Source organism: Malurus melanocephalus, unplaced genomic scaffold, assembly GCF_030028575.1.
Source record: "Malurus melanocephalus ecotype Western Australia unplaced genomic scaffold, MMel_1.1 scaffold_395, whole genome shotgun sequence".
NCBI lineage: Eukaryota > Metazoa > Chordata > Aves > Passeriformes > Maluridae > Malurus > Malurus melanocephalus.
Genome location: NW_026623627.1, coordinates 592508 through 604966, shown reverse-complemented (window position 1 = coordinate 604966; position 12459 = coordinate 592508). Strand labels below are relative to the sequence as shown.

Below are 12459 nucleotides of genomic sequence, written 5' to 3'. Positions count from 1 at the left end.
TTTTTTTCCATAAGCTGCATCTTACCATTTGCCTGCTGAGGAAGGAGGACTGATTTTCCTGAAGGCTCTTTGACACTAAAACTCAGGAGCAGCATAAGAGTACTGTGAATTTCCAAGCATGGGCAGTCTGACTGTAATACAGGAAAATGTATTTATTCTGAAACAGTTCAAARTCTCCAACCTCACAATGTAGCACAAGTTTGGTTAGGGTATTAGTTCAARCTGGCTCTCGAGGTTCCATGGCTAGCACACAGAACTTGTTTTAACAGAGGAAGCCAGGGTCCTGGTGGATCAGTGCCCTTGRAAAGCACAGCACAGAATCTGAGGTCAATTAAAAAAAAATACATTTCCTAACTTACGCCCATTAATGCTGCTCGGTAGCAGCTCTGGCTCCAACAGCCCTTCAGCTACCATTAGCAATGCTGCAGGGACAACATTTCCCCCACAAGTCTTTTTTCCTTGGTTCTCTGCTGCAGAATAGAAAAACCATTCATTGCCAGCAGTCTTTCCAGAGATCTGACGTGTCAGTTTAGATGGATGTGCATCAAAACTTCTCTCCTTTGATGCAGGTAGAAGAAGCCTGCCTGCTTGATACAGAAACTGAGAAGATTCCTCTGAAAAATGATGATTGCAGTGCTGAACTGTCTTCCTTCTCCCTCTACAGAGCCCCATCTCGCCAATTTTGATGCCTGAGAAGCAGGCGATATACTRGGTTTCATTTTCCCCTGCTGCCTTTGATGTTTCCCAGCTCATTCCTTTCCTCATGCCAGCAGCTGAAGTTMCATTTTCAAAATTACTTGCAAGCTTTCCCTGGCAGGCTGAAGAGACATCTTCTGCAGTGCTCTTCCAGAAGGAACAGAAAATCACATTTTACACCACCAGGCCRTAAGATATGCTTTGTTGCCATTCACAATGTGAGAGTACAATCCTCCTCTTGGTCAGTTTGCACATGGGCTCACTGAGAAAAGGGTCCGGAAGAACTTAATTCTTTCCTTTAAATATGCAAACCCCTGACTGCCAGCTTTAGAAATGCATTATAAAACCTGATGCCTTTGTTCACTTTGCCTGTGACTCACATCAGCTACAGAAAAATAGCTGAAAATGAAAGTTTTAAGAAAAAGCCCACACTAAAACAATATACTGAAAGTGACAACACTTTCAGTATTGTATTTCAGTATCATATTTCAGCATTCAGTATTAGTCATTAATTTGCAAGCCAGGGCATGGTTGGAGCTGAAAAGTGATATATTTCAGGTGGTGTTACAGATGTGGAATCACAGTGTCACCAGCTTTTTGATTCACCCAGCAGTTCCTGGGGGAGAGRACACAGGATCACAGTTACTACAGGGCAAAGGTAATCCCCCTGCAAATCCAAACACAGAGAGTGCAGAGCCAGGCCTGAGCCCTGCTAGGGAAGAACTGGTTTCCAGCTTTATTAAGAAAGAGCAGGAGGAAGGGGTGCAGAGAGATGATCAGGAGATACCCTCAGCCARGTTGCATCAATTAATTCTCCAGCACATGGAAGAAGACGGCCCATGTTGGACTTCGGATCAGAGTAATTTCTCCAAGGACTATCACAGTACTCACTTCCCCTTCACCCCCCTGAATTGGTGCAAGGATAGCATTTATCAACTGTAATCAGATTACAGAAGTTTCCTTTCCAAGTGTATGCTGGACTTGCAAAAAGAAGGTTTCAGACTTACATAACGAACACACTTCAGAACAGAGTGGATAAAGTTTGCCCATGCACTTCCAATGGGTACCCCAAGAACGTTTCATTTGGATAAAGGTGGTACCTCCTTTAAGCAATTTTCAAAGCTTTTCTTAAAAAAAAAATGAGCTTCCCTTTATATCTTTAGAACACATTTAAAATGTGTTGATTTAGAATGACTGTATGACACACTCTTTGGTAAAAACTGTCCAGCATTTCCTCACGAGGAGCCCCTAGTTAAAATAATTCAGGACAGTGCATAAACATTCACATACCAGAGCCATCAAATTCCTGTATTGAGTTGGTGCCTATAAAGTACCAGAGGATTCCTGTAGCAGCACAAATTTAAGATGCAGTATTGATTTATATTGCCAAAGCTTTCCCAATATTATAAACAGAAGTTTCTGCTACGTTTAACAACTGACTTAACCAAACATTTTCCAKYTTTTTTCTCTCTTCCCTCCCTACATGTAATCTAGTTTCAGCTGCAGTGTTTTGTATTGCTTCAAACAAAAAATTATAATCTCACCGCCAAAAGACCTGTATTACTTGTTAAAAGAAACCATTGTGAGTTACAACTGTGCTAATTTTAGGGAGAAAAACCCAGRATCTTTTTATACTTAAAGCAGCTCTTTTATGCTGCTCTGTTCAGACAGATGCCACCCATATCCACCTTTGTTCGGGTAACACAAACTGTACAGGTCAGAGCAATGCCGGGGGCAGAGAGGAAACAGGCAGATGCACTCCCTCTTCCCAACTGCATCTTAGCCCATTTGGCACAAGAAGCCAACTACATCCAGAGGAAGGAAGGACAGAGGCACTGATCTCTCCTTACCTAGCCAATTGCTTGGTGACGGGCCTGGTATGGATTTCTGCAGCCAGCATGGAGGATGCGGGATGAACAAGTGAAACGGGAGTGCAGAAGGCGTGGACTCCTTCTCCAGAGAAGCAGGATGACAGTGCTTCCCCCGAGGAGACACACACAAACTGCAGAGCACACAAGGCCCACAGGTTGTTCTTCACCAATGTGCCCCAGGCATTTCAACACTTAAGGTTTATGTCTTGTGCTGTCTTTTCTTGCAGTCTGCCAGGGAATGGATCCCTCGCTCAGAGCACCTTCAGCAACAAACCAAACCACATATAACAATACAGGATGAGGTGGAACACTGGCAACAAACCACATGGAAGCTGACAAGGTTACATGACAAGAATGACACTGTATTGAATGTAGATGTGTAAATAATAAAGCATCAATGCCCCACACTTTAATGTGGGTATTGAAACACCCCTCCTCCAGAATGCTTTCAGGGCAGCAGCTAAACTAGACTTTTGTTCCAGTGGCTTCAACAAAGTTTCTCTTTCTTCCTTTGTCAAATAAAATGCTGCTGAAATAGTGGAAGACTAGACTGGGGAAACTGAAGTCAGCCTCTGTGATTACACACCTTAGGCTTACTTTGGCCTTTTCACATCTCAGTGCAGAATTGCTTTATTGTCTTCCCCTTTCTACAGATTGTACTGGAAACATCAATCCACCACTGCCTTAATAACTATGGGGGTAAATAGGTACAAGCATAAGTTACAGCGTATCTATCCACCCTCCCCCAAAATCTTCCAAAAATAAATAATGCATCATAACCAGATCAACAAGATTGACATTTTTTATTTGTACTTAGCACATACAGGAAAGATCAAAACAAATAATAAAAGACAGCATTTGTAAACAAATGTATTTCACAAAAAAGTTATAAACTATCAAATTTGCTCTGAAAAAAATTGTTATAGCCATTTATAAATGCATATTTATCAAAATCAAGTTAAAAACTACTTCATTTTGAAAACATCCCAAATGAAGATTCATTCATTCCAACAACTTCAGAGAGACCACAGATGTAAGGCCTAACTAAAACAAATGCAYGAGTGAAGGTGGCACTGTGATTTTTGGTTTAAAGGTAACAAAAAAGTCTGCAYGTGATCAAAATACCAGCCAGTCCTATTCAAAGTCCTAGGTCTGCAAAATATACATTCAACTTTGCAAAYGCCTAACTTTAAAAAAATAGAGCTATTCCACTGGAATGTCCTCATTTTTTAATGCACTGATTCTATGTTGTGTTTTTGAATCCACTCAGAGAAAAGTTTACGGTAGGTAGTTTCATGTGATTGTACAGTTCACTTCCATAATCRCATTAAACATAAGCCAAGAGCAGCACCCTTTTAGCAAGGATTAATTTTTAACATTCTCGCCTTTATAGCAGCAGGTATGGTTTTGGGGAATGCTATCAATATAATCAGTAAATAAAAAAAAAAAATATACAAACTCTTTGAAATTTATTACAGTGTTCTTTCCCTATACTTGTTTTCAAAGTTAGGTAAGCACCTCTATTTTTTTTCTGCAGAATGCAAAAATTARAAACAAGTGGCATCCAAACCTATGACTGCCTCAGTAGGCTCCCTTTACTGGTGGCCCACAAGCCAATTTGATTGTCAGTGTGAATTCAGTTTTCTCTTCCCTCCATTCTATCTGCATGCGAACTAAAAACGAGGTTCTCAAACCCCATCTATTAATCTGACTCAAAAGTAACAGGATAATAAAAATAACTAAGGCACAAATGTCTGATCTTCAACAGCAGGCAGAGGGTCACCAAAACTAGGGTAGAATATAAATCCCCAGAAATATTTCTGGCCTCAGGGCACTTAAAATTCTTACTAGAATCCACAAAAGGTTTTTCAAGGTTTTTTTTTCTGAAACAAAGATATGGAAAACACTTTTCCCAAGAATGTCCATGAACACTAAACAAGGATGGATACACATACAAAGACACACACTTTATGCACAATACACTTTAAACATACTGCAGACAGACAAGGACCATGGAATGCAATGATGTCTAAGATGGCAGGTGAAATGAAGATGGCTCTTTTTCAGAGAGTCGTCATGAGTTTATCTTGGTACACCATGCTTTGGAYTCCTCCTAAATTCTTCTGGTTCTGTTCCTGGATATACCGTAAATTGCTGTCCTCTCCACTTGTGGGGGGTTTCCAATAGGGCCTGTCATCATGATAGGGTGGCCTGTACCATTTGCACAGTCATTGGTTAGTGAGGAATGGAAGTCAACTTAGGAGTGCTACACAGCAACACGAGCTCATCCCGCCAGTGCTACGCATGCACACGGAGCTACGGAACGGGAAGGGAACGGGCACAGACCCGCAGGTCTGATGCAGAAATCACTAAAGCAACTGGGAATCTTTTTAGCTGATTTCAAAAGGCTTTCAATCAGAGCTCAGTCATTAAAMACCCTCTCTGTTCTCAGTGCCATAGACAAGTGTGGCTTCATCAATCCAGAATCCCAAGGGGTAGTGGGGAAGGAGAAGGAGGCTATAGGAAAACTAAACTTGTACAACAAACAAGCAAAATAAAACATGTCATGAAAAATGCTGAGCTCATGAAAGTATAACCCAAAGYCCAAAAAACTAAGAAAGGCAACCCTATAATGAATGAAAACTGCTATTCTGCAGTTGTTGCCATTCCTTTGGCACTGGTGCAGTTAGTTAACACTAAAGCAGCCTGTAATTTACAGAGTTGCATTTTCTTAAGAAAAACACCCCCAGTCTACAGTTAGTACAGCTGTTTCTCTGAGATTTGCAAAAGTACTACAAGGAAAGTACTTTTTTCCTTACTTGTCCACTACTTATTKCTGCTAAGAAATATTAACTTCAACCATTCTTACAGTGTCCCCAGAATCATTGCAGGGAAATAGGAAATAAATAAACAAAAATTTTGAACTTTATGTAGGAAAACACAATATTTAGGATTATCTTAATACCAAATTAAAATTGCAATTATTATATATGTGGAAGAATTTTTTTCTCTGTAAGGGTGATGATGCACTGAAAGAGGTTCCCCAGGGAAGCTGTGGAGCTCCRTCCCTGGAAATGTTCAGAGCCAGGTTGGATGRGGCTTTGGGCCACCTGGTCTATGCCCCTGCCCAYGGCAGGGGGTTTGAACCAGATTGTCTTTAAGGTCTCTTCCAACTCAAGATATTCTATGATTCTGGTGTTTTTATAGTAGCAGAAATACAGGCAAGATTTTAGATTTTTTTACATTTTTTTAGCTTTTTTTAGATTTTACCTTTTTTTGGGATATATTCGAAAGTTATGTAATGACAACTGGTAATTGGAATAAATATTTTTAGAAGGTTAAACATTAAGCTAACTGCAAACAACTAATTTCACTGAAAGAATTCTACTAAAAAAACTGAGACAATTCCACATACTATTTCACAGATTATTCATCAAAATATTGCACAGGCCATTTCAGCCCATGCTCATTGTGGACTTCCATGCCCAGCAGAAAGGATTTTATGCATCTGTAGTTGCGATCTCAAGTTTGCAGTCAAATGCTTTTCAAATGCAGCTATCCAAGATCTTAAATGTCCAATTCTTTCACTTTGACTCCAAGTTAGAATAATATGAAACTTGCATTTTAACCACACATTTAAATGCTTCTGCCTGAATAGAACAAAAATTCTGAGCACCCTTTCTACCAAGCTTCTATGACTGAGCTTTTAAGTTGCNTTTTTTTTTTTTTTTTTTTTTTTTTTTTAGCCTTAGAAGCCTTGTTATAAAAAAAGCCATTGTTCATATTTCACTGACCTTAGTCTTTGCCCAGGCAGTGGAGCGGCTGAAGGGGGAGGTTGTCTACACACACTACAATACATTATTGTGCTTATTTCAATATCATTCTGCTCCAGGGTGAACTATTTGGCTTTAAAATGCCACAGACTAGTATTGTAAGTGATGAAATATTYAGAAAAATTTCAGCAAAACCTCAATGATTTATAAAACCATTAAGCTCTCTTGGCACCCATTCTTTTTTAATGTGAAACAATAYGTTTTAAAGCACTCATAATAAACTGGATAAACAAACCCTAAAATCAGGAAGACTCCTGAACCTGAAGTACAGGCAACTTCAAGTCTTCTTTAACTTCAAATCTTTTTTTTCTAGCATAAATTTAGTATCTGCTTTACTGCTGTGTGCTAGGAATTTTGAGATGACAGTGACTATGTCTGCTTTTCTGCTGAATATTTCTAATAACATACTCGCCTTTCCCCTGCACTCTCAGACTCAGACCAAACTGTTTTTACTCATTTTAAGCTCAGCCTCATCTCTAKAGCCTGTCCACACTAAAAACAAAGTCTACTTATTCTGATGCAAGAATATAAATGTTAGATGAGGAGAAAAGAAAATTAGGGTATTGGTACTTTTCAGTGAAGACAGTAAGTATTTGTCTAAAAAACTAAGTCACCTAAAAAAGGTTACATTGAATTAGGGTTAAAAAAGGGCTGATGTTTATCATGTGTACATGTATAGACACATATCCACCAGCAGGTGCATGCCTCCACCAAGCACTCCACCAAGCTGGTTTTAACTGGACTGCATTTCTTCCAAAATTTCTTTTGTCTCTCATTACTAGCTACAAATAAAAAAGTATGTGAAAGACAGCACAGCAGCACATGCAGGCATATTTTTGTGAAACAGTTCTCAAAAGCTCAGTGTTATAATTTTACAAATTATCTGTAAAGTGCTTGCTAAATTGATGCATGTGCTTGTCAATTTTCCATTTACRTTTCTGCAAAAGATCAACGCAGTGCTCCACTGCAAGAATCTGATCACCAATAATTCAACTTACATTAAATGAAGAAATTAAATGCAAACAAACACTGATCATTTTGCAATTAGTTTTCTTGAAGTTACTGAGCATGCTCCTATCCAACATACTCCCTTACAGGAAATCACTTAACTTTGTATTTCAAATTTTGAATCAGAAATGAGCTAGAAAAAAAGTTTCATATTCCAAAGCAAAATTTAAACAGAAGTTATTTCATACTGTCTCTATATCCCATACTTCTAACTTCTGTTTGCTTTTCATGTGCAGAGAATTGCCCAATATGGCCACCAAAGCTTCATACCAAGTAAGATAAAGAAAGAACTAAACATCTTTTTTTTGCCAAGTGAAGACTGCTTACCTTACATTCACAGGTGTGTGTGGATGCCAGTGTGGCTGAGCAGGATGTATATTAGGATGATACGTTGGCTGCAAATGAAAACATTGAACATGGTTAATGAAATCATATAAAAGCTCCCTATTAACTGCAACCTTTTATTTTCCTAGGGTCATGAGGAACATGTTCCCAGTGAGCCCTGGAAATCCTGCTGCTTCAGACCTTCTTCCATGTCACTGAGCCCATACATGAAACCTCTTGGTGATGAGCCTGCTCATTAGGACACACTCATGGGAAAATGCAAAGAAAATTGCTCTCCTGTTTGACAGACAACCTGGCACATCTAGTGCTTCTTGTAGAAAGCACATCAAAAAAATGTCAATTTTGATCAAAGGTGGAGAGCAAGAAAGGTTACTGTTATTACAGCAGGCTTCATAAGGTCACCCTATCTTTGGTGACAGCATTTCTCTCTCACATCCACAAGATCTTGAAGAGAAACAGTGAAACAGAATCACTAGTGAGAGTTTTAATAAAAGGTGTTAAGACTAAGTTCTCATGCACATACAGAGCTTTGGAAGCTTGCTTTCTCAGTACCACTGACTGTCAGTATCACAGATGAAAACCAGGTAATGTTTTCCCTGGAGACTATAAAAAAAACCCCAACAAGCATTTGACCAGCAATGATCTCTGTAAGTGTTRTGATGAGGGAGATAATTGCAACYTTGAAATTGTCACGATCATCCAATGTGAGAAGCTGCTCTAGACAAAAGCTTGCTCATAGAGCAGTCTCCGGGGACCCATCACATTCACAGTCCCAAAGGCTTTAACTTTCACAGAAAGGAAAGAGAAGGGAAAGAAGATGGCAAATGGAGCGTACTCAGCTTGCAAAGCATCCAAGAACACAGGGGAAAAGAAAGGAAAGAGTCTCTCCACTTTCTCCTTAACCCCAATATAGTGCTGTTTATTTCTGACACATCAGAAAATCTCACCCCAGAGTAAGGAAATGGGAGCAAAGAWGCTGCACAAATTAAAAAGAGYAAAARTATTTACCACTAAATATGAAMATKACATTTTCCTCTGTAACTGTTATRCTCTTACCTGGTAGTTATGGACTTCAGGAGTATTTTTAGCACTAAGAGAGAGAAAAAAATTGCTTTCATGTAATCAATACACCTGTGTTGCAATGTTTTTCAGTTCAGGGAAGTATTACAGAGAAGTAAAATTCATACTCATAGGACATCAYTATTTWATTCCAGATATACAYCAAAGCAGTTAGCATGTGAAAGAGGMGTGTAAAACTTTTTCTTCACTTTATGTTTAAAAAACAGGAACAAAYTATATTGGGTAAGCAAGCATAGTAACAGTGAGCTAAAAGGAAGTATGTTTACTTTAGYGTGATTTCAAATATAATTCTTCTTTTTTAAATAGACTAAATAATGGAAGCAGGCAGTCCCCAAGAAGAATCGGATGATGTATAATGAGACACACCAAAGCAATTCAGCCCACACCAGAGATTGGTTTCTACAAATCCTGATGCAGATATTGTCTTTAGAATCCTTTTAGCCTGACAACAGCAACTAAGAGGTAGAAAGAACTTGGGCAGTCACTTACCACAGTTGTGCTGCTTTCACAGGATTGTTTGCTTAAAAAGAAACAAACACAAAACCTTAGGAAAGTGAAGTATATCAGCCATTTCGCAGCTTTTGTCATTAGGGTGTTGCACTATGGCTAAAGTAAATCCTCATACAGACATATTTGCACAAAAGTGTCTGAATTTCAAGTGCAGCCCTGTGCTTTCTAGAAATCCTGTGTGCCATCAGAAACTATGAGACAGACATGAACCTCCCTCTGGTCCTGCAAAAGTGWAAGTCCTTCAAAGGTGACAGCAGACAAGCATATTCTTCCCAAATGTCACAAAAGGACTTTCGGCAGAGCATGTTCTGCACAACCAGAACACTTCTTTTCTCTCCTTACTTTATTAACCATGTCAATACCACTGAGTCCCTTGGAAATCAGAAACTACCTCTTGAAGAAATTTTCAATATCTTATAGAAACCAGAGTATTCACAAAACTGGTAATGGCCTGTGTCTTATTACAGGGAACAATGGCAGCCACAATAGCCCATCAGTGGGAATCCTGGGAGGCACTGAGTGATCCTGAGCAACACGGCCTGTGCTTTGGACAGGCTGGAAAGAACGGTGAAGGAGGCAGCTGAGTAATTGGGATTTATCAYCGCTTTTTCATGACAATGTGTGTTTCAAGAACTCTGAAAAACTCAGTGATACAGTGAAAATCCAAATGTCTGCTGAAGGCAGAAAGTTAATGAGACACTGCAGAAATCTCAAAAGAGACAGAGCTAGCAGAGAATCCAACCCCTGTGGGCTGCATTTAGGTACAGGTCTTAATGGCCAAAAGATGCATGAAAGATAATAATCTACAGGGAGTTTTTGCATTAACTTAACAAACATGGTGTTGAGCTCTCTAGAGGGAGATCACCTGGGTATGAAGGAAGCTCTGACCGCCCGCAATGGACAGGAAAAATAATTAAGCATAAGCCACASTTTCTCTTTTCTCCTTCTGTCTCAGACATAAGAACAGAAGCACTGAGACACAAGGCATGCCTGCAGGTCTGTCAGGTCCGTTATTGCAAGAAYAAAATTTAAAGAATTCATGCTTCCACTTACAAAATAACCCACATTATATCATTGACTCTCATGTCTCACGTAACAGAATCTCACAAATTTAGTAAATTTGCATTTCAATTACACAAACTCCTTCCATGTACTAAGGAATGAAGCAGGGGAGAGTCGCAGCCTCTACAGAACATGCATGTCTGTTACCTTTCCCCCCTCCCACTGTACATGAGAAATAAAAAATATCCTCATAACACCACAAGGGCTGTTCATGGAAACATGGCTTATATTCTGGGAATGCAAACGAGTGCAAAGACATTCTAAGGGAATGTCAGCTCACCCTGCTCTGTACATCAACCTTGCTCCTTACAGCAAATATATCTGCAGGTTCAGTAATACAGAACTTAGAGGGGGCTATCTTGCAGTGCTCCTTCCTAGGTTTTTCTACATGGAACAAAAATCTCAGCTCAAGTTTTTAAGGACAAATTAGAAAACCACAAGGGAAATCAATTCCTTGTCATTCCACTTAAATTCAGCACATCTCAATTCCCAGGGCAAGCCATTTAAGGTCAGAGTCTGGATAGGTGAATAACATGTCATTACAGTCAGGAAAGCAGCAGTAAGTGCATAATGACACTGCTCAATAACCCTAAAATTGCCGGCTAGGTAAGTCAGTCAGTGAGGCTTTTGGACTCTGCTCCACTCCTCATGACAAATGCAATTCTTCAAAAAAACATTACATGCTTTCCCTTAWGGGTTTTCTGCAACTTTTCTTTCCTCCTCAGTAGAGTAATAAAAGAAACTATAGGTACCTCCTCCGTACATGGGGGTGGAAGAATTAATTGTAGATAGAGATTAAAAAGAAGATGGAAACGATAAACTCTGGTGAAAAAAACCCTAAGCACATTCCGATTTTTTTAGGTGACCTGACATTTCTTTTTATGATGTGGTACAGATGTCATGGTTGTAATGTGACATTTGTAGGAGTGAACAGGACACCTGCATGACCCATTCAGCAAACACACGTCTAAAAACACTTACCCTTGTAMGTTGAATGCCTTCGAGAAGGATATCTCTTGCTGGGCCTTCTTTCAAATGTACTCGTTCTGCGTAACCTCGTCCCGTGTGTCGCTTGATATTCTGTCCTCCCGCTTAAAATACAGAAACAAACAAAGTAAACTGCTGCCTTCTGCTGGAAGCTGTCCCTGCTCCTTTGTATAAAGATAAATACATTACTGTTTCTTCAYTAAATACCTGAATCTGAAGCGTGATCCCAGCCTTATGAAGTCGGATCTACTAGATTTACTATTTGCTGGGGCTCGCAATCTGAAGAAAGCGTGGTGCTCCACTGCACACTTCCACAAATGTTTGCACGTTTTGGCACTGTCTAACCGGAAAACAAATGTGTGCTCTTGCTCTCTGCCCTAAATGCAGAAACAAAAGCTTTGGAAGTTGGCATGCACGATATTAGTTGTTATCCTTGGTAGGACGAACACAGCCTGGGCCAACAGTGTGCTGAGCCTCCCTTGTGCTCTTACCGGCCTGAGCACACACCACACTTTGTTGGATCAGGCCCAAGTAAGGSAAAGAAGTTACCTGTTCATCATCTTCTACAACCACGAGTGTTAGTTTGCTCTTTTTAAAGTCCATTTTTGTGATTTTAGGCCTAAACACAAGAAGGAAAAGGAATAAAATTAAAAGAATAWTAAAATAATTTCATTTCAACAGCCATTTCACATTTGAAAGTGGTACTTCTAACCAGGCCAATCTACCTTCAGATTTAACCTTCAGATTCTAAACCTTGTAGATTCAATTAAAAAATAAAAAAATAGAGTCAAGATCCCATTATGCAAAGGAGAAAGATTTCAGCATTTTAACAAAAAGGAATATGACACAAAAGCAGATTACCAAAAGAATAAGCCTATTTTGTTGGCTCCTTCAAAGATCAATATGCCTGTTGGTGTCAGTCCAAGAGCATATTCACAACCATCTCTTCCCTGCAAGCAAGTACAGAATAAATAATCAATCTGCCATGAGCAGTGCAAATCTTAGTACAGCATTATTGCAAAATCCATAGGTCTTAAATTAAACAGTGAGGCTTGCATATTTTTTTT

General features: G+C 39.4%; 1 protein-coding gene across 2 annotated transcripts in view; it reads right to left on the bottom strand.

Annotated features, from left to right (window-relative positions):
* Positions 1–12459, bottom strand: part of EPB41L4B (erythrocyte membrane protein band 4.1 like 4B) — a 168621-nt gene that overhangs the window by 82664 nt on the left and 73498 nt on the right. Inside the window, exons 9-16 of one of the 2 annotated variants that reach the window (XM_057379241.1) lie at positions 12254–12342; positions 11942–12011; positions 11600–11769; positions 11387–11496; positions 9323–9353; positions 8810–8843; positions 7736–7803; positions 3362–4778 (exon numbers count right to left, since the gene is read on the bottom strand). In XM_057379241.1, coding sequence (XP_057235224.1) covers positions 4631–4778; positions 7736–7803; positions 8810–8843; positions 9323–9353; positions 11387–11496; positions 11600–11769; positions 11942–12011; positions 12254–12342 — 720 coding nt within the window. In that variant the 3' untranslated portion in view covers positions 3362–4630. Of the gene's footprint in view, positions 1–3361; positions 4779–7735; positions 7804–8809; positions 8844–9322; positions 9354–11386; positions 11497–11599; positions 11770–11941; positions 12012–12253; positions 12343–12459 lie in introns of those variants that run through there. The other variant, XM_057379242.1, reaches the window with a different exon arrangement.